Below are 27,211 nucleotides of genomic sequence, written 5' to 3' on the forward strand. Positions count from 1 at the left end.
TATGGGGGTTCTTCTTGGATGAAGATAAGGCTGTCAGGCAGACAGCAGCAGCAGTGACAAGTATTCCTGTAAGAAAGTGACAGGACACTGTGTTATCCAGCTGCTCACACATAAATCACTGTAGGCCTTGTGTGTGTTTTTTTTTATCTTAGGGATCTTGTTCTTTTTGATGGATTTTCTGTGTTTGTCAAAGAAGCATTCTTGCCTCTGTTGTTGTCTGCTTCTCTGTCCCAGATTTTTGTTGCAAATAACACATTTATTTGCTAGAAGGTCTGCTGTTGTGTTTGAACTTAGCGCCAGAGACGTGCAATTTCCTTAACTGTTAAGATTCAAAGACCAGTAAGTACAGATGCGATCAGGCAAATCTTCAGATTTTTAATTATCTTTGTTTATTTGAGTCTTTTTTATTGTCTCCGGGTTTATCACGTCTAACTTCTCACATCATTCACACACTGTTAAACCACCAAGTAAATGAAAAAGAATGCAGAAGTCTTCCATTATTTCTGCCCTGTTGCGTTTGATTGGCATATTAATATTTTAGTGACTGTTTGGCAGTCACAGCTGTGGATTTTACTGTGGGTTTTAAACAAGGCTCAGCCAGTCAGAGCAGAAGACGTGAACTGCCTGTTTTATAACTGTGAAATTATGATGACATTTATTGGATTGATGGACTCAGTGGAGCTGACTTACCTTTACTAACTCTTTGCCACTTTAATAGACAGCTCTTAAAGCAAACATGCAGGTAAAAATTGAGGATTATATAGTGAAATAAAATAAGAACAAAGACAGACGCTGCCTTACACTTATGGTTCAGACATGCAGGTATGGTGTCCAGGTCTCCCACTGAGTTTGAATGTCTGAGAGGTCACTGAAGCTGCAACAGTCATTATCGGATAAAAGGACAGCTGACCAACCAGCCAATGGTTAATGAGCTCTTAAATGACCTGTTACACAATATCTTCTGCTTAATTGACATCAGTGTCAACATTTGTAATCAGGAATCAATCTCAGCACCACAACATATTACCCTGCATTTCATTATCTTGCCACATGTCTTTTTTTTTCTAAACTCATTCTTCAGACCAGATCACTAGTTCCCAAAGCAAGACTGTCTGTAAAAGAGGTCGCTGGCAGTGATGGGCCATCAGATAATTGTAACCCAACTCTGCAGTTTAGCCTGAAATGGTCTTTGTCCGAACTCATTGTCCTAAAAAGTTTTAGTTTTTAAAAACTAGTTTTAAAAACTTGCTTAAAATGTCAGACGGTTCCAAAGTCAATTTATAGGCTAATAACCGAATCATTGATGATTCATTAAAATATAGATTTAGTTCAATTCAATTTGATACTGTTTGATTTGATCTCAACTATTTATTTTACTTAACGTAACAGAAAAACGGGAACATGAACGTATCATTTCAAAATAGCATCTTCTTGTGTTTGTTACTTATCCAAGAGACTGCCTCATGTACAAACAAATATTTTGACGTCCATTGGTGCAGATAAGCAGACACTGGGAAAGTTTTCCATCCTTCACACTTATTCCTTTAAGAGTTAACATCTGACGCTGAGAACTTTAAATTGCTTGGGCGTTTTCACTACTTGTATGACACATAGCTAACTAGCGCGAGCCTCCTACGGCTTATTTTATTCTCCGGAAATGGCAAAAGATTAAACTTAAGATTCTTGTGAGATTGAAACTGTTGAGCAAAGTGGACAGAATAAGAAGCAAAGCCTCAGTAAGCGGGCCATCAACGATTCATGTTCGATTTTTACCTCCAGGACTCTACAGACGAATGCTCTAAGATTTTTTTTATGTTAAGCTCGGTCACCGATAAGTTCCTACATATCAGTGCTGAACTGGAAACATGCAAGATGGCCAATTCCCATGAGACTTTAAACCCAACCTTCTTTATCACAGAGGGCACATTGACCAGAGAACTTATTAAAGACACATCCTTTGCCCCCTCCTGTATTTAACTGTCCATGCACATTCAGCTAGCTTAGAACACAAAAGGAAAAGTTTGTTTTATGACCAAATAAACGGGCTCCATTTGGAAGTTGCTGAAGTGTGTGCAAGCAGGTCAGACTAAATTACTTAAAGCCATTAAATAAACCGACCTGGACTCATAATGAGTAATCTGGTATTTGCTTGCAGTCTGAGAAAACACTGTTTCATTTCATTTGGAGCATACAGCTTCAGAAACCGACTGCTGTTTCTAAGCCTTAGTGGCCCGCTGTTGCTCCTCTCTCAGTATTTACTGTCCCATATTGTGTGAGTTTGGCTTTTTTGGCTCAGCCTTTTAAGATAATTAGGTTTATGTCATTATTCCGTTTCCAAAAAAAATGACATCATCCTTGTTAAAGACAATATAAAAATGCCGAAAACATCCCAAAATAGGCTGGGACTTTTTTGCTGCTCAGTGGGCTGGGCCAGGCTACCGTACTATTTGCTGAGTAAATAGTCCTCTGTCTGTGGTCGGGTTTGTCTGCAGCAAACAACAGCCCACCAGGGAGGATGTCAGTATGGAAAGTGTGGCTGAAGTTAAGAACAGCAGAGGAATATCAGATGTGTTGAGGTTTCATAGTATAGAGACTACGGTTGTAGAAATTTCAGAACGATGCAATCTGTTGTTTAAATTATGGAAAGTGTATCAAATGACCAAAGCTTTTAAAAGACCACAGATCTTAAATCATGTTTTTTTAGAGCACTGTCTTAACTGCACAAATACTTAAACACTGATTCACTTTTAAACTTTTCAAACGTTTGCTTGCAATCTTTCGTAAATGGAAGAAATTAATTTTCCCGATATTGGGTGCCTAGGACTTGTATATATGTTGCCATAGTATCGAAACAGGTATCAGTATCGTTTGATATTTGCAAGAATCCTTTGGCAAATTTGTAATTCTGATAGGGACTGCAATACAAACCGTCCAAAAGGCACACATTTTTTAGTTACCCATGATTCATTGAAGTTGTCTCCTGTTCCCTTAAATCAGTACAATATGCATGACAAAAAAGATCTGTAATCACTTCAAGAAGTTCTCAAAGAACCTTTGAATCCCATGACACTGAAGCTGAGCAGATTCTCTTGCTTACAACCACATCAAACAAACTCTTTCATTCCCCCATTCCTCCTCTTTGTAGCATGTCTGTCCCATCTTTATGACCCCCCCCCCCCCCCCCCCTTTAAAAAGCACTTCATCTGGGGCCTCAGGTAGGGTTTACACTCCCTGGTTGTCACAGTTATTCAGTGGGGCTCATTAAAGAGCTCTCCCTCTCAGCAGGAAGGAAACTGACTCTCCTCAGATCCTGTTCATGTGCGTGGGTCCTTAATACTGAAGCTGTCACTCGTGCACATCTTGTCTGCATTAACATGAACCCAGATAGAGGGCACTGTAATGACTGTCAGATGCTGCCGTGTGGCGCTATGTGCCAGTTGTTAATCAAGTGAGAAGTCACTAAGTGCATAAAGCACCAACCTGCTGCTGTCGGGTTGTAATCCTTTTTTATAGTCCTAATTAGTAGAATAAGCAAAGTAGAAAGGTACTTTGTGATTCTCACAGGATTAACACGTGAAGGAACTTCATTTACTTGTTAGCTTTTGAGTGTGTGGTGTATCTAATTCAGAACATTTTGACTTTCTAATGTCATTATTAGTGGTCAATCTGACATTGTTTTTTTAAGTAACTTGAATTATCATTGGCTCATAAATACCAGATAGCAGACAAGTTAACACATTTCTGAACTTTAAATAGCTTGTTGACTACAGGCTAAGTAAGAGGAGCAGAACTATTCTACGATTCAGACCAATTTAGTAAATTGAGCCAGGCTGCAAACATGTTTATTCCTGCTTTCAACATTTTTTTTCTGAATGGTTGTGTATGTGACTTCTGGTGCTTCTGCAGCCAGCCCCTAGTGGACACTCGAACTGCAGGTTTTTGCACCGGAGGTTGCTTCATGATTACGATGGGAAACTTATTATAGTGCTGTATTTGATTGATGTGAAGCTCATTTAACTTCACATCTTGTTGGATAGTTAAATCAATTACAATGTTTTATATTTTACCTTTGAAGATAACATATTAAGATGTATACTACTTACTATTCATCTGCAGCAGCTGTCAACTAAAGTTACTTTTTTTGCAAAAGTAGCTACTTTACACCATGATTGCTGGTGACCCAAAAAGGGTCACAGGCAGCTCTGACTCTTTTAAGTCCTGCAATATTAGGTAAGTATCTGGTGTTATTCCTGGTCATGGTATCCCTGGTTCAACTCATGAGTGTCAGTCAGTCGTGATGCTCAGTGAAGACAACAACCAGATACCTCACAGCGTTTCTAACAGGCAGTAAAATACTCTTCAGTGAAGTTGTTGAGAGGTTGACTCTAAGAAAAGCTGATGCTGAAGCTCCTGCTATTTAAAGCCGAGTATCTCTGGCGTTAAGTGTCACGCTGATGATGTATCATCATGGACAGAGCTGAGACACAGAGATGATGATCTGCTATAATGCTGCCACTTTGCCACATTTTATAACAGCTCAGCTCCATCATCCCGCCAAGGCCCCGGAGACCTACTATATACATACTACCCTCCCTGTTGCCTGATACATATACATGACAGTGCAGACTGTTTTGACACTCATGACACTGTTTTAAACCCAGCTTTCCAGTGATAGTCCTGTGGCAGAAAAGATGAGCTGAAAAGGTCAAGAAAAGGTGAATGTGCAAGAACAAAGGATCAAATATTTTTAAAAAATCATGGTTGTTTCTCAATCCAGGTGCAATTCCAACAAAAACAGTGAAAGGTTGCATTTGTGAACAGTCTGTTTTCCTTTCATCTTTTGTTGGATGAAAAGGGGTTTCTGAATATATATTTAAGTTAAAACAGAAATGCATTTTGATCTTTTTAACTTTCATAATCCTTTCTTAACTCTAGCCAACAAAACTGACCAGAAAGCTGGTTGGTCATGAAGTTTTCACCAGTCACTGTATTGGGTCACTGATCAGTCTGTTCCTTTTTCCACAGGGAGCCATTCTCTTACCTGGAAATAAAGTTTCAGAGCATCCAACCAGTGGCGATGACAGTGGGAAATTCCTCTTTGAGGTCATTCCAGGTAGGATGAAACAGCTTTATAAATTCAATCTGTACCAAGGAAATAAAGGCAGTTAAAATCATTCTTCATGTTGTGGATATTAGATGAGAGCGTTCAGGTCTGCCATGAAGGTTGAGGTATAGGTTTAAATACGTGAAATTCAACTTTGAGCTGATGTTTTAGACTGTTGATACAGTAAACGCTGAGGCTGCCCTACACTGAGGAGAGAAAATGTCAAAAGGAAATGTCATCGGTAAGAGAGCAGAGAGGGAAGTCTCTGCTCTGAAATTAGGACTATGTTATGTTTCTCTTTCTCCATTTCTGTCTCTTAGGGTTTATCCTCTGAGATATTCCTTTTGTCTCGCCTTCTGATACAAACTTTTTATTTAACTATGAAAGAGCATAGTTTTATTAGAAATGTGTTAATTTTCCTTTAAGCTCAGTGTAAGATGAGACGATGCCAGAGTCATATCTTCACACTTAATATAAAGCCTTAGCCAACAGGTGCTTAGCTTAGCTTAGCATAAAGACAGGGAGCGGTGGGGAACACCTACCCTTGCTTTCGTCATACATAAAAAAAATCTGCTTATCAGCATCTCTTTACTAAATTCAACTTATACATCTTATATTTGGTATATCATTGTTGATAGTCTTAATGCTAAGCTAAGCGACGCAAAGTTGCTGTTGGCAGTAGATATTCAGTTAACATATTGAGGAGTGATACTTATCTTCTCAACTTAAACTCTGCCATATTATTGTGTGGCGCCAATATTTGTAACAGATGTAAGTTGATGAGTCATCCTGAGAGGTGCCGGGAGGCAGTTTTTCTCAACATTTTGTTTTCATTAAATTCTGCTCCTCAATTTATGTAAAGACAAGCTAATGATAGCTTTAGCTCTAGCCCTGTGAAGCATGCATGACAGTGGTATCATCTCTATCTCACAGCAGCTTTCAAACTGAAGAATTGAGCTTCAGCTTCTCCAGGATGTTAAATATTGCTTTTTCAGAAGCTTACTTCACAAGCGTGGCTTAAACCGCTGACCTCACACATACACTGACACACGAACTCGAGGAGGAATACAGATTCAACACAAAAGGACTTGTGAGTTATTTTCCCAGGCAGAGCGTTGCCAGGAATGTGAGTCTATGGAGAAGATATTTAAAACACACATGTTCTCTGGGGACAAAGAGACAGCTGGTCGAAGAAACAGTAGCAGAGTGCATCAACACCAGTTGATCAGCCTACAGTAATCAGTAGTCAGTGGAGAAAACACAGGAAGTTTGCAGAATTGAATTGTAAATTATAGATCTTGGTCTTTTCCCGAGTCAGTATCAACTACAGTTTCTGTCAGAGGAGACCAAAACATTAAAGTTATTTGACATTTTCTCTGATAAGTTGTCCCTCCCGTTGGACTCAAACTCTAAAACAATGTGACCTGGTAGATAATGAGTCGAGGTCATCCAAACATTTGTCAGTAAAAGGTCAATTAAAGGCTGGATGGCCTGAGCCAAAATTAAATGAGTGATGTGGGCAGTTGGCCAGAGCTGGCAGATGTAAAGTCCAGGTGTGTCACAGGTTTGCTGGGAAGACCGTTAATAGTGTATTTTTTTTTGGAGGCTAATGAACCCTCCTGATTTACATAGTTGACCCATCAGATTGGGATTAACAGTCCCCTACAGAGATCTTTTCGGGCACTGTGAGTTTTCATGTTGATGTATGTGTAACTTGTGTTATAGGAGAAACAATTCAACACAATCTTTGTATATGCTTGGGTGGCTATGAAATGATATAACATATTTTCATGTATACTTAAGGTGCTCACACATTTAAAAAAAAAAGATGAACACTGATGTTTATCACAAACCTGCAACATCTCCAACATGAGGTACACATTATAACACCACAATATGACTGACATCATTGATGAAGATCCTTTCAAAAAGACTTCTTCCCCCTCTCTGGGTATATCATACCATGGTGTTTGTTGTTGCCCACTGTAATACCTAATTTTATTTTCATATACCAGTAACAGTTTGTAGTGTGTGGCTGATTTTTTTTTTATTTCTGTTGACCCTGTGAGACTTACAGTTTTCCAGGCACAGCAACAAACAGTTTTGATATTTTCTTTCCACATGGGACCAGCCTGCATTATGAGGGGAAAACACATTTGAAATCCAGTAAGTCAGTTTTCTATATCTGAAATAACTGTCACACAGAATATCCACATAAAACCAGGTGCTGTTCCTTAGAACTGCTGATTGTGAACATTAGAAATAAATAGAACTATTTTAGTTTTGTACCAGTTCTTTTGTTGAAAATTTGATGATTTACATCCTTTTCCCCAAGTGTGTTGTATTAAACTTCTTGAGAACGAGATGATTTCCAGGTACCTCGATCACAGCAAGATTTGTGTTACTTTCTGTTTACTGGATACTTTGGCTAAAACTTCCTGTTATAAGTTTTCATCTTAAACAGTAGCAGCGGTAGAAAAGAGTTGTATACTTATAGTCATTTAGCTGAATCAGAAATGTAAGTCATACATTTAAAACTAAAGTTTGCTAACCTTTGCACAATAATTATTGTCCACATATTTCCTTTGTGGGGACAATGAATAGGTAAGTATAGAGTTTGAATTCAGACTCAACCTTAGACTTAATGCTAAGCCTAAACTAACCAGCCGTTACCATAGAGATTGTAGAATGGATGAAACTAGGGCTGCATGATTTTGGTAAAATAATAATCTCAACTAATCAATATTGAGATCACAAATATTTATACGTTTTAGGTCGAAATCAAATCACGATTACAATTCAATGAATTGTTTAAGCCTAGATGTAACCCTGCAAGAATTTAAAGAAGCTTTTGTTATTTTAAATTGTGAAACATTTCCTGAATTGTCATGCATATAGTAAATGGCCCTTGTGTTATGACTGTGTACTAGAGGAAAAAAAATCCAGCACATATTGCACATGATTACTCATACATATGACTGCTAGGGTTTGAGAAAATACACTCAACTTGCCACAATACCCAGGGTAACCTTTATTCTTTAAAACTTTAAAAAGAGGTTGTTATGGCTGTGCCTCAGATGCTGCAATTACTCATACAGACCAAAACATGGGGATTAAAACAGACGCTGCCCAAATACTCACTACAAAGGCCTCATGGGAATTTAAAGTGCATCACGACTCAACAGACTTGATGTTTCATCGCTCCTTTGAGAACCACTAATACTACCAAACTGTTTTCCTCATTCTGCAACTTCCACTACTCTACGCCCTCGTAATGATGGAAAACAAGAACATTTCTTGTTATGAGACAGCAAATAAAGAGGTCTCACAGAGGCAGAGAGAGCAAATGAAAGGAAAACACTACACATATATTCCGTTGGTCTAAATGGAGCCCTGCAGTTTGAACACAACACAAGGACATTCGCTGGCAGACGGACAGACGGGAAGTGATGGGGGGGGGGGGGGGGTGTCAGAGCTGTACAGAGATGTTCGTTGTCTTGGGAGGGCGGTGATGAGGTCTGAACACAAGCAACATCAGGACATCTGTACAGGGAGAGAGTCACACAGGCCTCCGTGTTTCAAAGGCATTTGAATCCCAAATCTACAGAAAGCCTCTAAATATGTAATTTAGGGTCTTATGTTCATAATACTGCATCTACAGTTTTTAAAGATTAGCTTAAATATTAAAATATTTTCATTTAAAGCCCATGTGAGGAGTTTTTTTTTTTAGCTTGTTATGAAACAGAGAGAAATTAATAAATATATTTATTTTGTGACTTACAAAAGCAAAGCAAACCATAAGATTGGATATTCCCATGTTGTTTGTTTATTAATGAATGAAACCGCTGCTGATTAAATGTGATTAAATGCCCACTGCCACAGCCTTTGTTGACATTCTCAATTAGTGAAACATTTTCGCTTTAAAGAAGTAAAATACATATTTTTGTTGAAAAACACTAGTTACACATGTACAAGCCCATCCAGCACTTTGTCCACAGGGGGCGCTAAAATCTACATTTTGTGCCGCTAACAGGAGCTTTAAACTCATAAAGCCTTTCAGATATTGTGCACAATCTGGTTTGGTTAAACTTTTAAATATTTTGAAAATGTGTCAGTAAATTTCACAAACCAATCAAGAATAGTCCATGGACAGCTATATAGATATTTACATTTAGCATTAGCACTCTATAGCATTAATGAACAACAACAGCGGACTTCTCACAGCCCCGGTTGTTGAGTGTTGACCGTGTGGTTGTTTATCTTTTGCTGCTTCTGTCAGTTCCAGCTGTGGATGATCTACTCCTGGTCGCAGGTTAATGGTGTTGTCATATGTTTAGCAGGGTAGCCCACGGTATACACAGCCATCAATTAGCATTTTAGTCAAAGCTTTGAAACATAAATGGACATCTCAGCTAATGTTGCTTGTGTGTGCTAGATGCCACAATAACAAACTTGGAAAAGCATGACGTACTGTAGCTCACCATTCAGTGACTCATTTAATGAAAATGTGACATTTGTAAGGCTTCTTCCGTCTTCCTAATCTGAATCAGAGGAAATGAACATACTGTTTCGGGCTGCACAATTCTGATTGTCACATGGGTTTGTGAGAGGAACCAGGCAGGTGTCAATCAAAAGATTTGCCTGGCCAACACAGTCTGAAGCGGTCTAAACAACAGAATGAGTTTTTGAATAACACTAGGTGCAGCTATAATTATTAAAAATGTGTATTTTCATTTAGAGTTTTTAGGCTCTCCTTTGAAAGCCACATTTGTGTTCTTACCATTTTAAGCCAAATGTGTTATGGCTTTGTATGAGAAGTTTTACCTACTCTCTTTGTGCATTGAAAAACTTGTAAAATCTGCAAAACTCTTTGCGCTGCGTTGTATGCTCTGGTGCCTTTTCTGTTCTTCTTTCCTGTTATTCTCATCTTTCATTTCTTCCTCTTTCACTGGTTATAGCAACAGCTGTGTGCTCAACCCGCACAAAGTGTCACTGATGCAGAGAGAGGGGGGATTTTGAAGCAGATTCACCACATGGCTAACAATATTTAGACTAGAATCATGGCCTTTATTTTTAACCGTCTGACAGAGACACTCAGGTACAGACACAATGGGGCTTTTGTTTTTGCTCGGCAAAACTGAGACTTCAAGCTTTGATGATGTTTTCCTCCGTCACACTGACGCGTTACAACATGTGCGAGCACTCATGGGCCTGAGCTAAAGGCGCAAATACGACTGTCAAAACGTCAGATTCTGCCGTTAAATGTTTATTTTTATGTTATCGGAGCAAATGTTATGCTCTGCTTCAGGATTATGACACAAGCCGTTTTCTATACCGACATATTTGGATCTACCTGCAAACTTTTCTATATTCTGGTACTTCCTGGGGGATCACAGAAGAAGAAGTATATTCTTAAGAGTATCTCTCACACACAGGCAGCTCTGACAGAATAAAACCTGCATTTCTCCCAGTCCATATATCTGGAATACATATCAGAACATCCTGTCGCTTAGGATTAGTTTGCAGTTTTATCTGATGTCGCCGAATCCTCCCAAGAATGTCAGCTATGATGTGAATACAGCTGTGTGGTACACCCTGGCTCTGAGGATCTGGGTTTTTCAGACTGCGATAGCGAGAAGACAGAATAATGAGTTGGGACAAAATGGCTCGGACTTGGTTGCACAAATACCTGTAGCTAAATGTCACTCCCCGTGGTCCAACTGTGATTAATCATCCCAGTCCTTTAAAACGACACAGGAAACACTCCCCGCTGTGTTTGAGATGGAGAAACTGTGTGCTGCTCTTTTCCCCGAGCTCTAATAAACACAGGGCTGCAGCTCCTGTATGAGTTCAGTATGTCACTCTCCCTCTCTTTCCGCCCCAGGCTCAGTCTTTTCCTCCCTTCTTCTCCTTTTTCCTCTCTTTTTGTTTGTTTGTTTGGAAGAGTGGTTAGAGTTGCTGGTCAGTCCACATAAAGCTGTCCACAGCTGAATTATGGGAATATTTCCCTGCTCACCCCCCCAGAGGCCAACATCCCTTCATTCATGAGAAGACCCTGGGATCATGTTGCCAGGAGCAGGTGGACACCCCCGAGGAGATAAATGCTGTTTACAGGGTCTCAAACCTGGAGAGTAAAGTTTCCCTTTCAGTACCAAAGATCATGTTTGGTTCAGCAATCTGCTTACAGGTCCTCACTTTAAGTGTGAGTTGACATAGTGATGTAGTGAGGTAAGGACCAAGAGCAGCCTCAGAGTCCCTGTTTAAATAAAGCTGACAGTGCCATCATGTGGTCATTGAGGCCACTACAGGACTGGGGAAAACACTAAAATCCAGTCTGTGTGATGTACTGTGTCTCTTTCTTCTTTGTAATTTGCAACGGATCATGCAGAATTTTAAGGAGCCAAGAGAATTGAAATGCAAATTTTGTGTATTTACATTTATTGTCAAAAATGGATGCACTTCACTAATGTTGTGCAAGTTTGTTTAAATGTGCTCTAGATTGTACTTGTTGTGCTGAGAGTTAATTTCCAGATGCAGTGATGACTAGGAGTGCAGAGACATTTCTTTGTTTCTTCCTCTAAAGCATTGCATTTTCTTAATTCAAGCAGTAAACTAAAATTTACTCTACTTAAAAAGGTCACATTTTATTATGCAAGAACATATTAGCGGAACTCTCTATTGTGTCAGTATCAGCTTTATTGGCAAGGTATGTTTATGCATACAAGGAATATGGCTTCAGTTACTGTGTGCTTTTATTTCAAAATTAAACATTAAATATTAGAGGATGCTGAGATACACATAATGAATAATGTAATTATGTGACAGATGGGGTTGAGGTAGATCCATTGTACAGTGTTTACATCAGAGTATGTGCATAGATTAATGAAAGACGAGGGAACAAGCATGTCTAAATGTGTGTCTATAAAGTGGAGTTAAATAATCTTATATGTTGATTTTGTGCCCTGGCAAACAGTCCAGGGTGTTGGCAGCGGCGATTCTAGGGTCTGTTGGGGCCCTATAGGCAAAGGTTCACTGGGCGGCCCCTTCCAATGAATTTTCCTCTTTCTTTTTTCACCCCCAGATGGATAACTCCTCTACATTTTCCTTCATTGACAAATTTTGGTTTCGCAGGAATCATGCTGTGATGCTTTGCAAGACAGCACTCCCCACTGTCGTTGCTAAATTTGCACAATTTGGCTGGGTTGTTTTATCAACATAACGTTGACTTTAAATTGTAGTATGTTTTTGATTCATTGCAGTTCTCTCCTGTCTGTTTCTATCATCACTTTTCAATCAACATAAAACTTGACTCAACGAGTTTCACATGTAAACGAGTTTGATGTAGTGCATCCATGATTAATCCTCCATCATCATCCCGTGACTGTTTGTGTCACATGAATACCTGATGAGTGGGCACAGGTAGCCACCTCATTGACCTCCGCACTGACTTATGAGTGTCGCATGTCACCGAGGTGAACGTTTCATTTAAAGTATGCGACTTGTGTGATGGATTAATGGTGATCGCAGTGTAAAGACCAGCAGGAATGCGAGGCAGAGTGGAAGTAAATCAAACTCAGGCGTTCGGGGGGGGGAGGGGTCTTTTGAGGTAATCCTCCTATAATAATAATATGATACGTTTAGGAATGTGATGCTATACTTACCTATATAGTCAGACTTCTTATTAAACAGTAATGAAGGATCCCCATTGGAGAGTGACGACGGACAAACAGTCAGAAGACAACAGACCTCTGTGCCGTTCATGATGAGGAGGCCAGAGTAACTTATAGGCTACTGTTTAAGAAGTTGATGATGGAATGATGGATGGATGGATATAATAAAAAAAAGCCAAACCCAGCAGGGAGCGGGGTTAATAACTCAAACAATTGCTCCACTTGTTAATCTCTGTTCATAAAAATGGCCAACTGAGACTCCATGTTTGAGGTGAAAGAAGCCCCAGTGGAGTTATTAAGGAAGCGTATTAGTGTGTGGTGCTGACATTTCAGTGTCGGGATGTATGGAGGTGCTTTCAAACATGCCCCCCATGTGTCATTAGTCACGGATAACTTCTGCTGCTTGCATTGACTGTTTATAGAGTCTATATGTGTGTATAAACAAAGGTTCACTGACCGCTGGAGCAGCTTTAACATTACTGTAATTATGTTTATTTCTGAACGACTACAATCCATTCTTTATAATCTCATGTCAACTGGGGCTCTACTTTGCACACATGATAATGGTGTTTATGGAGTGTTAGGAAGCCTGTGGGTTATTTAAATCCCACAACAGGCTCACGGCTTCATTTGCAGATCTATTTCAAGACAAACTCCAGACAGAAGCGAATGGATTACACAGTGTTCAGAACGTTCTTTCTATTCTTTTATATTTATTCATGATTTCAGAAAGCACAGGAGTGCCAAGTGCAAACATGCTGGTTACTGCCTTGATAAGTGTGTGTGTGTGTGTGTGGGCATGATACATTTTCTCATTTTGTAAAGATTGAGGTTCAATCAGGGCTATTCTATTTGCTGTACAGAAAAGGCAAGACTGGACATAAAAGCTTAAGCGACATAAACAAATATTTGTAAGCAGTAGGATAAAACACAAGGCGCAATTAAGAAAATGAGAAACGAACAGTTTTTTTTTAAGGTGGATTACTTTTGTAGAAAAAAACAGTTTGGACTGCAATACACAAAACTTCAGCATTATGGGTCAAAAGCAAAGACTTTATAAAACAATAGACGTAGTGTCAGTGATGTCACCCCTCGGTACCTGAAGAGGCTCTGATCTTGTTCAATCAGTCTAGCAACGGGCAAAGTAGAAGATTTAAGGCCTTAAGCCTCCAGGCAAAGAGCTACAATTAATCCACCTGTCAGTTTACTCAACCATGCCCCTATTTATGCAAATGTCTGAATAGCTCTAAGGCTCAATAAACTAAAAATGGATGGGTTATGAAAGTTCTCCCCTGTGTATACCAAAAAGAAATTGGCTATTGATACCAATGTTTTAACCAGGTTGTAAACATGTTTATTTCTGTTGTTTAAATGGGAATTAATAAGGGACCTAATGGTGATTCCTTGGATTTTGCTGCCAGCTTCAAGTGGACACTCAAGGAACTTCACTGATTTTCCCCTAATGCATTGGCTTTATTTTCAACACTGGAGGTTGCTGCTGGGTCAAGATAATCCACAGACAGAAACAAATATATAGAGAGGAAACAAAATACACACATTGCAAATATTTAATTGCTCTTTTCACAAAAAAGTTCAGGAAGAAAGCGACACCCAGCGATGATAACATTAAAAAAAACTTCAAGACACGCTGAAGAACGAGTTCTGCAACCAAACACAACCTCCCCCTCTTCGGAGCCAAAGTGAGAATATATATTTTATCCATACACAGGTTTGATCAAATGAATCTGATACACAGGATATATACAAGCAGCTTTATCGTTCAACAATGTATGCTGTGATATATTGATTTAATTAACAGTGGGATGTATAGTGCCCAGGAGGCTTCTATTGCATCATAAATCCAGAAAGGTGACAGTATCCAGGCATACATTAAGAGGAAGAGCAGTAAATTTAAATTATGGATATTGCAGTGGGAAAAAAGAAGCATCAACGATAACTGTATTTTCTGCACACAAAAGTGTTGACGGTCGCATGTCAGCTTTTTGAGCCGTTGGATGTGGTCAGTGTCCTTTCTCATGACATTTTCAAAAAGGTCATGAACTGAACTCTCTCCTCTTTCTCTCTCTCTTCCTCAGCGTATGTTTGTGCACGTGTGGATGTGTTTGTGTGTCGACATTTTTACGCACACGTATGTTTTTTCCGAGTGTGGTTATTCAGTCAATAACCTGCTGTCTGTGACATATGGCTTATGGCCTCCTGGAGGAGTAGTGGCTCCTGTTGACATCATTTGTCATATGGGGGCTTCTAAGACTCGCATCCCCGTGTTGCTCTCTTTATATCTGAATTTATGACCACAAGCATGCACTGTTGTCACTCCGGGCAGTGGGCCTTCTCAGGGCAAAACATGCAGTTGAGATCAACATCCTTGCAGTCTGAAGGGACACACTATAATACGTTTTACATCGGAATCATGCAGCAACATCCTGTGCCTGCAGTTCAGGTGTCCACTGGAGGCTGGCTGCAGAAGCCTCAGAAGTCACGTACACTTCCATTCAAAAAAGCCAATTTTTACAGCAGAAATGTACATGTTTACAGCATACTTTCTTATAAGAAGAGGGCTGATTAGCCTAGGTTTTTGATTGGCACAGACTGTACAGGGGGTACATTTTTTGATAACTCATTCAGTTTAATTTTGTAAAGGATAAGCGTTATTCACAATATGGCGCATAGCTGACCTGATTGACAGGCGGGCACGGTATAACTGTTTGTCAAGAGGCTCAAAACCCGCCTCAGCTCCAGCTCTTAGCCTGTTGTTAGGTTGACACAGCATTTCCGGCATAGCGACCACCACCGATGGGACTCCAAAGCCCCCTGCAGTAACAGATGGGTGACGTCGGTCAGGCTTTGTCCATTAATATTTACAGTCTATGGGTTGTAGCTTAAAGTCCTGCTGGTTGAGACCAGTAAAGACCTCTGTTTAAAACAGGATGCCCTGTCGACTCAGTCTGTACTCTTTACTCTGTAGTTATTTGCAGGCAAGCAAAACTTGCTTGTTGCCAGAGCATTATCTGGGAGAAGATAATGGAAGCAAAGGAGGATGATTTTAAGATTACTTGTTCCCACTAAGGTTCTGGAAAATCACTTAATGTCCCAGATGGTAGATTTAAGACATTGCTCATTATGTCTTTGCAGAAGGAATGAAGTCCTGACATTGACTGGGGAAATAGTTGGAAGGTGTAAGAAGCCGTTTGAGAAAGAAAGCCCAGAAGACACATTCTTTATTCAGGAGAAAAAGGGGGAACATTTTGAAGTCTGAGAAAATGCCCTGGGCCATGATTACTGACATCTTTCAAAGACTCTAGTCAAAATGAAGGCAGAGGAGCTCGATGTCTGGATGGTGTTAAAGTGTCAAGATCGTAAACACTCTTCAGTGTCACAGAATTTAGCTGCAGCTCCATTATTCTGTATTAGTAGATTTTGGAAGCGGACCATTTTTTGGGGATTGTGTGCTCAAAAAAAATCAGACTCAAACTCAAACTTCTTTGCTCTGAAAGCCAGTGACAAGGTGTTGGAAAGGAAACTCTGGCTGACTGTCAAAGGGATTTAAAAGTAACAGTACAGACTCCTGTATGATTTGCAAAGCAGAGGCAACATCTTCCCCTCTCAGAGATCACTGAAATGTTTGAGGTTTAGTAATGGTGGTTACATTTGACTTTGTGGATTAGGATAAGGGCACTGACCAGGTTTCCTATAAGGTTTTATACAAGAGGATTTTTTGGAGTCTGTTCTGTCAGAGCTGCAGAAAGCTGTTCTTCTAATGATCTGGTTTGTTACAGGGGGCATTGCACTCTCTGTTAAGGATGCCTGCCCTCTCTGTGGGATTTTTACAGACTGCTAATTAAAGCAAAACATCTGGAGAAAGTTTACTTCAGTGACCGTAGAGACAATCTACTGTTCTAGAAAGGAATGTCTTATTTCCAAATTGTTATTTAAAATGCTGAGTTTGATGACTGATGACGAGTCTCCCTGAGTTTAAATCAGTGGTTCCCAACCTAAAGAAAAGCTGAGCCTCCCCCCCCCCCAACAGAGTCCCAACAGAGTCCCAACAGAAGCACATTCTTTACCAAAACACCTTTTTACAGAATGTACTACCCAGTAAGTGTTTTAACTTGATTTTTGTTAACATGAAGTATTCTAAAGCCACCACATGAACTCTGAATGAGAGAAGAAGAAGAAGAATAGATGCCACAACTTTCTTGAGTCTTGTTGATACATGAAGTTGCTAGGCAACCAGCTAAAACACCAGGTGGCCACTACAGCTAACAAGCAGGCTGGGATAAACAGAAAATTGCTGACTACATACTAAGGTACTTTTTATGTCACCCACTCCTTACAAGTCTTTCTAGTCCACAAATAAACAGTTCTGCACTTAACTGTCTGTTAAACTTGATATTTTCCAGTGTTTGATTATCCTTTATAATCACAACTTGTTGTTTTGGAACAAAGGAAACTATTTTCTTTTTTAAAGGAGATATAAGGTTTACAGCATCAAAGTTGCTGTTTGGCAGAATTTGTTGCCTTGTTCCCAATCTTCATACAAAATTGAACCAACAGGCTGCTGGCTGCAGCTTCATATTTAATGGACAAAGACAGTCCTGTCAATCTTCTGAAAATTGTTAAATATTCCTTTGATAAGGGAATCAAGTTAAAAGATTAAAACTAAAACAGGAAGGAAAAGCAAACATCAGGTCAGGATTTAACCACTTGTTTTATGAATGGGAGGTAATCTCTTTATAAGAGAAAAGTGCAGCTTATGCATTTCAGTGATGGGAACTAACCCTGTGGGAGCTCATATAATGACTCTTACTGCACACTGGATGATGAAGACCATTTTTCATGAAGCCATGATTGATCAACCACTAAATGGAAAATGGCAGCTGCCATAACAGCATGAGGTGATAGCGTGTAGGATGAGTGGACATGCAATGTTGCCACTACACTTTATATATTGTACAGGAGATGCACCCTCCATTAAATTCTAGCAGAGCTGTCACTTAATGGAGAGATGATAAAGTAGCAGCTTGTGGTGGTTAATGGTTTTATATGTGAGCTGTAAAGGACAACAAATAGGACACAATGTGCAATGAACCAACCACCACCATGTAGCAGACAGTAAATGGATCAATGCCCACATTTTTATCATCTCAACCAGACACAGACTGTCATATTATGAGGTTTTATATGTTTATAATATTTAAACCGCTACGGTAATGGACAAGAGTAGTCCACTAAGGAGTTTAGCACATCCAAACAATAAGCTGCATTGTACTGTATGTGGTGGACGTTGTTTGAAAAAAAGAATTCCAGGCCTTCTTCTTACCTTCTTATGTCCGTGTGTGAGAGAGACAGTCTGCAGCAGTAAGATCCTCTGGAGGATATACACAAACAGACCAAGACTCGGGCCAGTGAAAGGGACAGGGCAGGAAACTCTGGTTGCTTACATAACTGCCTTATTGAGAGGATTGGTATTTGACATGTCACATAGCTCTAACCCCCGTCCACAACACTTATTCCCACATGTATCAGGTTGGCTGGGTCTCAGCGAGGGCACATTTTGGACTCCAGGGGAGTTTCTGAAAGCCTTTACAGCGTGTTTGTCTTCAGGGGGGGACACTTGACTTGAATGTTCAGACCTGGTGGTATGTAAACTGATTTGTCTCGGGATAAATATTTAGATGTCTCTTCGGAGTGAAAACCAACTGGTAGTGTCGGCCTTCAGCTTAATCGCCCCAACCGGGGTCAAAGGGACAATGTGTGGATTAGAGTTGTCTCATGTCAATACCAGTATCAGAACACTAGATACTGATATCTGCTGATACCAATACCAGTATCGGTATCTGCCTCCCATACCGCCTACAATGTTGTATCAGGCGTCAGCAAATTCCAGTCAAGGCATCAATACAAAGCATAACGAATACACCGATGTCTCAGCCAATACAAACCATAACTGAGAGTTCCCCCCATGAATTGTTGTGTATCAGCTGAACATCAGTTCCGGCCATGTTGACAGACATCATCCCATCTGCAAATAATGCGAAAACATCAGAAGTTAATGTTTTTTTCCGTTTTGTCGCATCAATTCAATGCTGACAAGCTAACAAACCTAACTAAGAGAGTTTAACAATCTGTGCATCTCCACCCTCAGACAATGTAATCCTTTGCCGTCAAACAGAAGCTAATGCTGTATGCTATGCCCATAAGTCTTACTGTGACTAAAGTGAGATAAGTGGTCGACGAAGACCGTTCCTTAGTGAGGGATAAACCCCCCCCCTGTGTCTCAGGGCTTCTTGGCCACCAGTAGCAGCAGCCTCGCCGACCCCGCACTGCTGTATTTATAGAGCGCTGTGGATGAGTCATTTGGCCGAGTGCCCACTCTTCGTTTGCCAGATTTACAGGTCCCCACTTTAGGGAGGGCTGCATGATTTACGATACAACCCCCCCCCCCCTCCCTCCCCCCCCTTCCCCAAACCCCCCTCCACCTCCACCGCCAGCTCCCACCCCTCCCTCTCACTTCCTTCAGAGACAAGCAGACACACCATCTTGCCTTTGGCTTGCTGTCTCACTCGGTTTCATTCTCTGCTACATATTCGTGTGTACGTCTTACAAAAATGCTCCCTCTGCTCTTCCAGCTGCTTTGATAGAAGTTTATGCACAGGGAAGGCTTCCTGAGAGGCAGACAGACTAGCCTTTGCCCGACCTCGCCAAAAACTGCTGCTGATTGATGTGTCACAGTGACCTGCTTTTGACTTCACAAAAAAATGAAGTTTTTAGGCGAGAGAGTTATATGAAAAGGAGGAAAGCCAGGAGGAGGGGGGAGAGAAGTAAAGAGTGTAGCGAGGGAAGTGGAGAGTGTTTTAGCAGAAACAGCAGGAGGTAAATCTGTCTGTGGCTCAGGAAGAGAACAGATGAAGAGGTGGCACCGGGGGGCCGGCGGTCAGCAGCGACAGCGTGGCTTTTGCTCCCTAGACCACCAGCTGAGAAGGGGGCACGTCTTCCTCCGCTCCCCATGGATCTTAACTCCAACCCAGGTCTGTCTCTTTTACATAACAGGAATGAACACTAACATGCTTGCTTGTGGTTTGGACCGGTGCATTACGGTGGCAGTGATATTATTAGACTTTGCACTGTCTTTAGTTTCAGTTACGGCTGCAGGAAGGGGCGGAAGGATTTCTCAGACAGCTTTGCCTGCCTTAAAGTTAAGACACAAACTGGCTTGCAAATGAGTTTTAGATAGCTCTCCTTTCTCATCCAGATAACGAGTGTTCATTCATTGGAATTTAACAGGGGGACAGTTCATAGATTACATTTACTGAAGATTTCAGATGAACACTTTGTGAAGTTTAGTGTTTACATTCCTGATTCTGCTGCCGTTGTTGTGACACCACTGCAGCTTCATTTGCAGTTTTTCCCCTTACACCGACATCTAAAAACATGCTCTGTAAATAATGAAGTTCATTTTTCTGGCATAGTATTTCACTTCATATACCGTAATGTCTTTTTCTCTGAGGCGCTGTATTGACAGGATGTGACTGACCATCAATATCTGGGAGCTTGATGAAGGTACTGCTTCATGCATAAACACTGCAATTCCTACACACAGCAGTCACATTTACTATGGTTAAGTAAGTTCTGTAATCTGGTGCAATTTGTTATCGACCCCAAAAAAATCAGATCTCATTTCAACAATGTCAGTTTCAGTTGCATCATCAAAAATGGCATGCGATATAAGAAAGCGCAAAAGTTCAGAGCCTTCACAGTTAATGTGCTCATCTTGGCAACAACATGTTGGTTAAACAATTGAGAGTGTTTTTTTATTAAAACAATTCCTAATTGAGACAGCAAACTGTTTTTATATAGTGATGTCATTTGTATTCTATGCATTCTTAAGTCTTTTCAAAACCTTGGTGCTTACAAAGCTCCAGCTTTAACTTGATGGTCAACAGTTTGGTCTGTGATTCAGGTAGTCCTTGTAGCCTCAAACAAAAAAGAGGAGTGGGGCCGCAGATGCTGGACAACCTCTCACTTTTTTTCCATTATCAAACTTCTATTCTTCTGCTCCAGTGGACACCGACTCGGGTGACTGATGATCAGATTTCTCACAGCTCCCTCTAGAGCCTCAAAAGGCTTCACTTATTTTCCACAATTAAAGTAGTACTTCCAAAGTCCTGTACACGACTTTTGATGTTTAAAATCAAAAGCTTCAAATATTCATTAAAGGGTTGAATTAGTAGACTTTTTGTCAAACCAAATTCTGGAGACATTTGAGCATCTTTTGTTGTGCTTTTAAAATCCTTTTACTTCATTATTTTCGCCTAATTAACCAGTAAGTTTTGTGACTATTTGGTCAAATGTAAGGCAAAGCAGTTGGCAACAAAAGAACATTGACATTTCTCTTTGAAGCGCACAGAAAACATTACATTATTGTTGCTGATCTCTAATGTTTATGACATATGGATAAAGAAAACATTACATTCATATGGTATAATTTAACATTTAGTTAAGGACGACCAAAAGCAGTTACCTTGCACAGTTATAACTCTAAAATACTGAAACTGAATAGTCTATTTTTCCATTTCAGTCATTTCATTCCAAAAAACTGAGATGCTGTGAATAGGATTGACTCGTCTGGTACCATTAGAATATATTGTATGCCAACAAAAGACTAAAAGCCTCATCTGTAGTTAAAATGCCACCCAGGTATGCTAGTACAAGATGCATTGCTTTAAAAAATAATGCCAGAGGACTTAAAATCATACTAAGCAAAAAGAGCTGGGTCACATTTCACTTTACTTTCCTGCTTGAGGCAGATAACAGACTAACACACTCGTGAATTCACAGCTCCCAGCCGGCCTGTAAATCCATCCTGGTAAAAAAAACTGTTCTCATGCAAAAACCTGAGGCAACAGATGGGAGCGATATCTGCCAGAAGAATTACAGTATGTATAATATTGAAGTCCTGGCAGAAATTAGATTTCAATAATTCCTAGTGGATGTGAAAAGAGAATGGAAGAGGAGAGCTGTTGAATGTGTTTGAGATGTTTTGACACAAGTACTGTCTTGTGTAGCAATCATGAGCGATTCCTCTTAGCACTCTGATGAAATCATCTTTAAAGCCTGACTTTGGCTGTCTTGTCCTAAGAAGATAATTCTTTGCTGTATTTGACTAAAAAACCTGCATGACAACCAGTCCATGTTATGATATCAAACATTAGAACAACCAGCTACAGTAACACAACTGTCTGATAACTAACCTGTGATTTTAGCTTATATTAGTCAGTATTCATTAAAACCAGCAAACTGGCAGTAGACGTCTTAATTCTTAGAGTTGAAAGGCTAATTGAAGACTTTGTTATATTGTTGTTAGCCCTGTTTGGCATTCATGATTTTCAATTAAATCCAGTCAAATCAAAAAACCCTGTAGTTGAACCTCACTGAAAAGTTTGAACCTTAAGAACTGAACACACAACATCAGCAACAGTCCAACAATCCAAACTCAAACCCATACTGTAGAGAGCCAACCTCGTCAGCATTCCTCTGTCTCTGCACTTAGCTCATCACCAATCTTTTTTTTCTTTGACCCAGTCTGCATTACACCCCCCCCCCCCCCCCCCCTCCCACCACCACCACCACCACCACCACCCCTTCACTGCAGCCCTCTCCGTCCGGCAGTGCTTTGGCCAGCTTTGTCAGAAAAAACAACACGGATGTGGAGCTGCATCACAGACAAGACTGCTGCGATGGCCAAAATGAAAACACGCTTATCCTGCCAATGCTGACAAACTCTGTCCATTGCCTTTACAAAGTCTTGGACAGCCAGTCAGCTGGAGATTTGTGACCTCCTCGTAGATGTGTGCAGAAACACAAATGGAAACTAACTCGTACACACCAAAAACCCCTCATCTGTCACTGGAGAGAAATATGACATGGTAACACATAATGCATGGTAATGATTGATGGATGTCAGATTTATCTATACTTTCTATCACAACAATGTTCACCTCTGACAGGTCCTTCAATCTCCCAAAGCAATTTAGCAAATGAAAAAGCTGATTAATGTTTCTACGACACATAACCAGACTGAATTCAATTCATCATGAAATTGCTTCAGAGGAATCAAAATCATGAAAAGTGTTTCTCTTGAAAGCTAGCTGTCAGGATATGGTTGCTTTCATATTTTAGTTGCATCTTTCCGGTGCACCTAAATCTAGATTCAAGCTTCTTTTTTTTTTCCATTTATTTCTCCTTGATTGCAATTTTTTTTTAGTTTGGTATATCAGACCTATACTCACATTAGTCTCCAACCTCTCTCTTTGGGTTTCAATGGGTTGTGTCAACAGTCACACAACAAAATGCTTCCTGAAAACCAATCAGCGCTATGAAACTTGTGAATTATCACTGGGCTTCTTGTCTATGTAGTTAGTTCTAACATCCAGTTAATTTATACTGAGTACATACCACCATAGACTTGAGGTGGATGTAGCCTCCAGGCTTCAAAAGTAAAGCAAATGATGAATTTGCCCTAGACATACATTTTTTCCAATGACCAAGCCATTGTTGGGAAAAGCAATATAATGAAAGCCAAAAAGGGCATGGCTTCATGTGATGGATGAGTTGCTACTACAACAACATGTCAAATAGTGTAGATTAAAAGGGTAGCAGTGTGTAACCACCTTGTTGTCCAAATATGGTGAGTTCTGCTTCTGAAAAACCAAGATGGCAAGTGATTAAAATGCCAAACGAACGACTTAAAAGTAGTGCAAAAACAAACTGTGACCTCACAGTGTTTACAACCGGATGCGTCATTAACCAAATAAATAATTAAAGTCAGCACCCTCCCTATTCTGCAACAGCCGTGTTTTAACCCATATCACATAAAGGGTCGTGATTTGGCCGACCTGAATCAGGTCCCATGGTTGTCTGAACCGGAGGGTGACCAGACTCATCTGCCAGGCCAAATAAAACACACATTCTCAGTTTTGTCTGGTTCCCAGGCTGGGTCGTCTTTGCTTCTCATGGAGAAAGACAGGATAAGTAAGTAAGTTGTTCTGCCTCCAGTAGTCACACAGTAAAGCAGAAGTCAGGTTTCTTTAACTGTGTCTGAGAGTTCAAAGGGCTTCTCCCAAAAGGCCAGCCTGACTCAACCTACCAATTCTAGCAATGGGGAGTGCAGGTGTGCGTCTGCCCCGGGGCCCTCATCAGTGCTGAAAGGTGATATTAGAAGGTATTAGTGAGTGTGCAACAGGCACTTTGTTGAGTCCACTCCTTGTATTCCTCTGTAGTTTGGATAAAGGCACTATACCATCCTCCTACTAGAACCATTTTTGTCTTTTGTCTGGTTCTTCCAAATAATTGTTACTTGATGTTTTATCCACTTTTTTTTATCTTATCTATTAACATTGTAGCTATGTTATCTTGATTTACAACATTTTAGCATCCTAATCTGAATCTCTGTGTATATGTGTCTTATGTGAGGCTTAACACAACATCCTGTATCTTAATCAAAACAAAGTTTGGATATTGGACCAACATCGTGGGAGATCATATATGCCAGGTTGAAGAGTTCACACCAAGTATGAAGTCCAGACATGCACAGCGTAAAGATATTCAGTCCCACTGCCATGAGTGCAGGATATACACTTGTCCAATTGGCGATCTGTCATAGTGTGAGTTGTTTACATAACTGTAAGACGCCTACATTTTTCAGACAGACACACAACATTAGATGCATATTTCAGCACAGACAAACACTGTTCAGAGATGAGAATGCAAACACTCCTGTCAAATATAGCCCAACAGTGTGCAACTGTGTTGAAAGAAGCTTCACTTTAAACATGAATTTCCTCACAATATGGCAAGGCTAAAATTGCATTACATTACATAACATAACACAGTCTCTGGTTAAAGAGAGATTTGATCTTGTGTCTTCATGGCTGCACCTCTGTATCACTGATGTAATGTTTCAGTCTTCCTGCATGGCATTCAAGTGTTTAAGTGACGAAACTCAGCACTCCTACCATTTTGGTGGCGTAGTAATCCCTGAGCCAGTAGTCAGTGAAGCTGTTAGTGGTCTCAATGGCTCACTCATAAGGTTTCTGGCATTTTAACAAACCTCGAAGTCGTGTCGTGCATAGTTTCAAAATGTTTGGAGTTAGTCTAGAATTACTTTCACACTGTACTTAAGGTCAACTGAGAAATGGATAGGTTGAGCAGATTGTTTGTGGTTTCATACCAAGACGTAGAGCTTCCTTAAGTGTCATTTGTGATTTTTATTTACGATCCTTAGATTTGGCTTTAAAACCTCCAAAATCAAATCATAAATGATGTATCTGTTTTGTTTTGTTTTTTGCTGCTGTTTTCCTTTCGATTTTTAACGTATTTGTCGGTATAGATTTGCTACAAACCACCAATCATTTTCACCCCTTATGGCCATTTTCCAGAGTAAGGTATACTTTTTTTGTAGGTTTTATTCAAATCTCTTGCCCTGAAGGCGGCTGCTAGTTTCCATTTCAGTTAAGTTTGAGCACCAATCTTGGTAAACTTGAAACTATCTTAAGATACTACACATGCGTCGCGGGATTAGAGAAAGCATTGTTAGAAAATGCTGAGTCTATATAAAAACAAGATAATAAACACAAGTGGAGCTAACCAACTAAAAAAATATACCAGCAGACACACAACTCACTTTTGCAAACGTATTAGTATCTAGTTTTTATGATTAACTTATCAACTTGTGGCCTGTACGTCTCATCTGAGCTGTGGTTCTTTTTCCTTAAGTTGAAATAGATTCCCCTTACATAATGGTATATTTACAGCAGCCTTGGCAGGACACACAGACACTGCTCTTTATTTAGTTGGCATCAAATCAGAACAGAGACGCTTGGCTTTTTGACAGCCCTGTGACCTCCCTGAACGGACTGACCCATCCACTGTCCTCATGACAACTATTAAAACTTGTCTCATTCATACTCCTGAACAGCTGCCTTAGACCCGAGACATCCATTCCCCTTTGTGTGAGAACAGAGGAGTGAATATTTAGCATCTAAATATCCTGCTTTTTATAGTTTGAACTGGATCCCCACCAATTAATCGGCCAGCTATTAATATCGGCCGATATTGGCTTATTCAGTAATTGTCGGTATAGGCAAATTTTATCGCAGATGTGCGACGATATTACTAGATTTATTCACCAGTCAAATAGCATTTAATGTGAGTTTATTGTATTACATTAGCAGTTCTCTTTCACCAGCAGTGCGCTCTTTGGATTACAACAAGCGTTATCACTCTCCAGAGTGTCAAGCGCAAGTACATGCGCAGTTACTTTCGAGTTGAGTGACCAATCTTGTCTTCATTATATATCTTTTCTACAAGTGTTTGATCACTGCATTTGAGGGATCAGCGCAATACATGTGTACATTTACGTATCTGTTTCATAGATCTAAGACAGATATCATCGATATAGCATAACAGATTGTTTTTCTTCACAATATCGGCCCCAAAAATTCCATATTTGTGGGGCCATAGTTTGAATGTAAAGATTGGAAAGACTCTCCTCAAGACTGCTGATTATTGTAGCCTCAAGTTAAGGTATCATATTTTCCTTTCAGCAACAAAGACTACAGGGAATTTAGAGTGAATTTGGCCATTATTCTCAATTTTTTTTTTTGCTGCTGTGATTACCTTCTTCCCAACGGGCGCCTGCAGATATGGACAGTAGAGCCAAACAACCCTTGCCCCCTTTGACGTCCTGTCTTCTATTCACTTTGTTTCTCATTCAGCATCAGATGGTAATGGATAGCCGTAGCAACTCTATGGAGTCTGTGTTCTCCACCAGACAATGTCTTCAGGGAATCAAGTGGAGGCTAATGTTGTGGTGTCTACCTTCAGGTTATGTCGATTGACAGGCAAGGACCACCGTGACACCAGGAAGCGAATTTAGCCATCGATACCTGGCTGGGGGTCAGGTATCAGGACACCCATTATAGATACATGGGAAGATGTAGCTGCAGAGAGAGGAGCTGACACAATACATAAAGACTCTGTGCAGCTTCACTTACTTATGTGTTTGGTAGATAATTTCTTTGTTGGCTTCTTGGCAATAAATCTTATACCGTTGGAAAGCCTGTTTATTTCCCTTTTAAATGGTGCCACATTTGTAAGGAACATGCATTTGTGGAATGAGCAGCAGAGCTGAGTGTGTGGGTTGCGCCCATGAAAAACTCGCCCAATCTTCCCTGCCAATGCCAAACAGCTTATTCTGCTGTTGACTCTTGTTTGGTGTCGTTTAGTGGATTGGAGACGTAGTATAACAATAATGGTTTTAACAATTTATTAGATATCCAGTGTTTCCCCTACCATTTTTTTTCTTTATTTATTTTTATTTATTTTTGGCCTTTTTGTGCCTTTATTGTAGAGATAG

At 40.1% G+C, this 27,211-nt stretch overlaps 1 protein-coding gene across 3 annotated transcripts in view; it reads left to right on the forward strand.

Moving 5' to 3' along the window:
• Window positions 1-27,211, forward strand: part of arhgap24 (Rho GTPase activating protein 24) — a 76,334-nt gene that overhangs the window by 21,321 nt on the left and 27,802 nt on the right. Inside the window, exons 1-2 of one of the 3 annotated variants that reach the window (XM_020642987.3) lie at window positions 19,316-19,823; window positions 20,303-20,355. Coding sequence is in view for 2 of the 3 variants with exons in the window: in XM_020642982.3 (XP_020498638.1) it covers window positions 5,026-5,113 (88 nt within the window). In the remaining variant the exon portion in view is untranslated. Of the gene's footprint in view, window positions 1-5,025; window positions 5,114-19,315; window positions 19,824-20,302; window positions 20,356-27,211 lie in introns of those variants that run through there. The other 2 variants (XM_020642982.3, XM_020642983.3) reach the window with 2 other exon arrangements.

Source organism: Labrus bergylta, chromosome 17, assembly GCF_963930695.1.
Source record: "Labrus bergylta chromosome 17, fLabBer1.1, whole genome shotgun sequence".
NCBI lineage: Eukaryota > Metazoa > Chordata > Actinopteri > Labriformes > Labridae > Labrus > Labrus bergylta.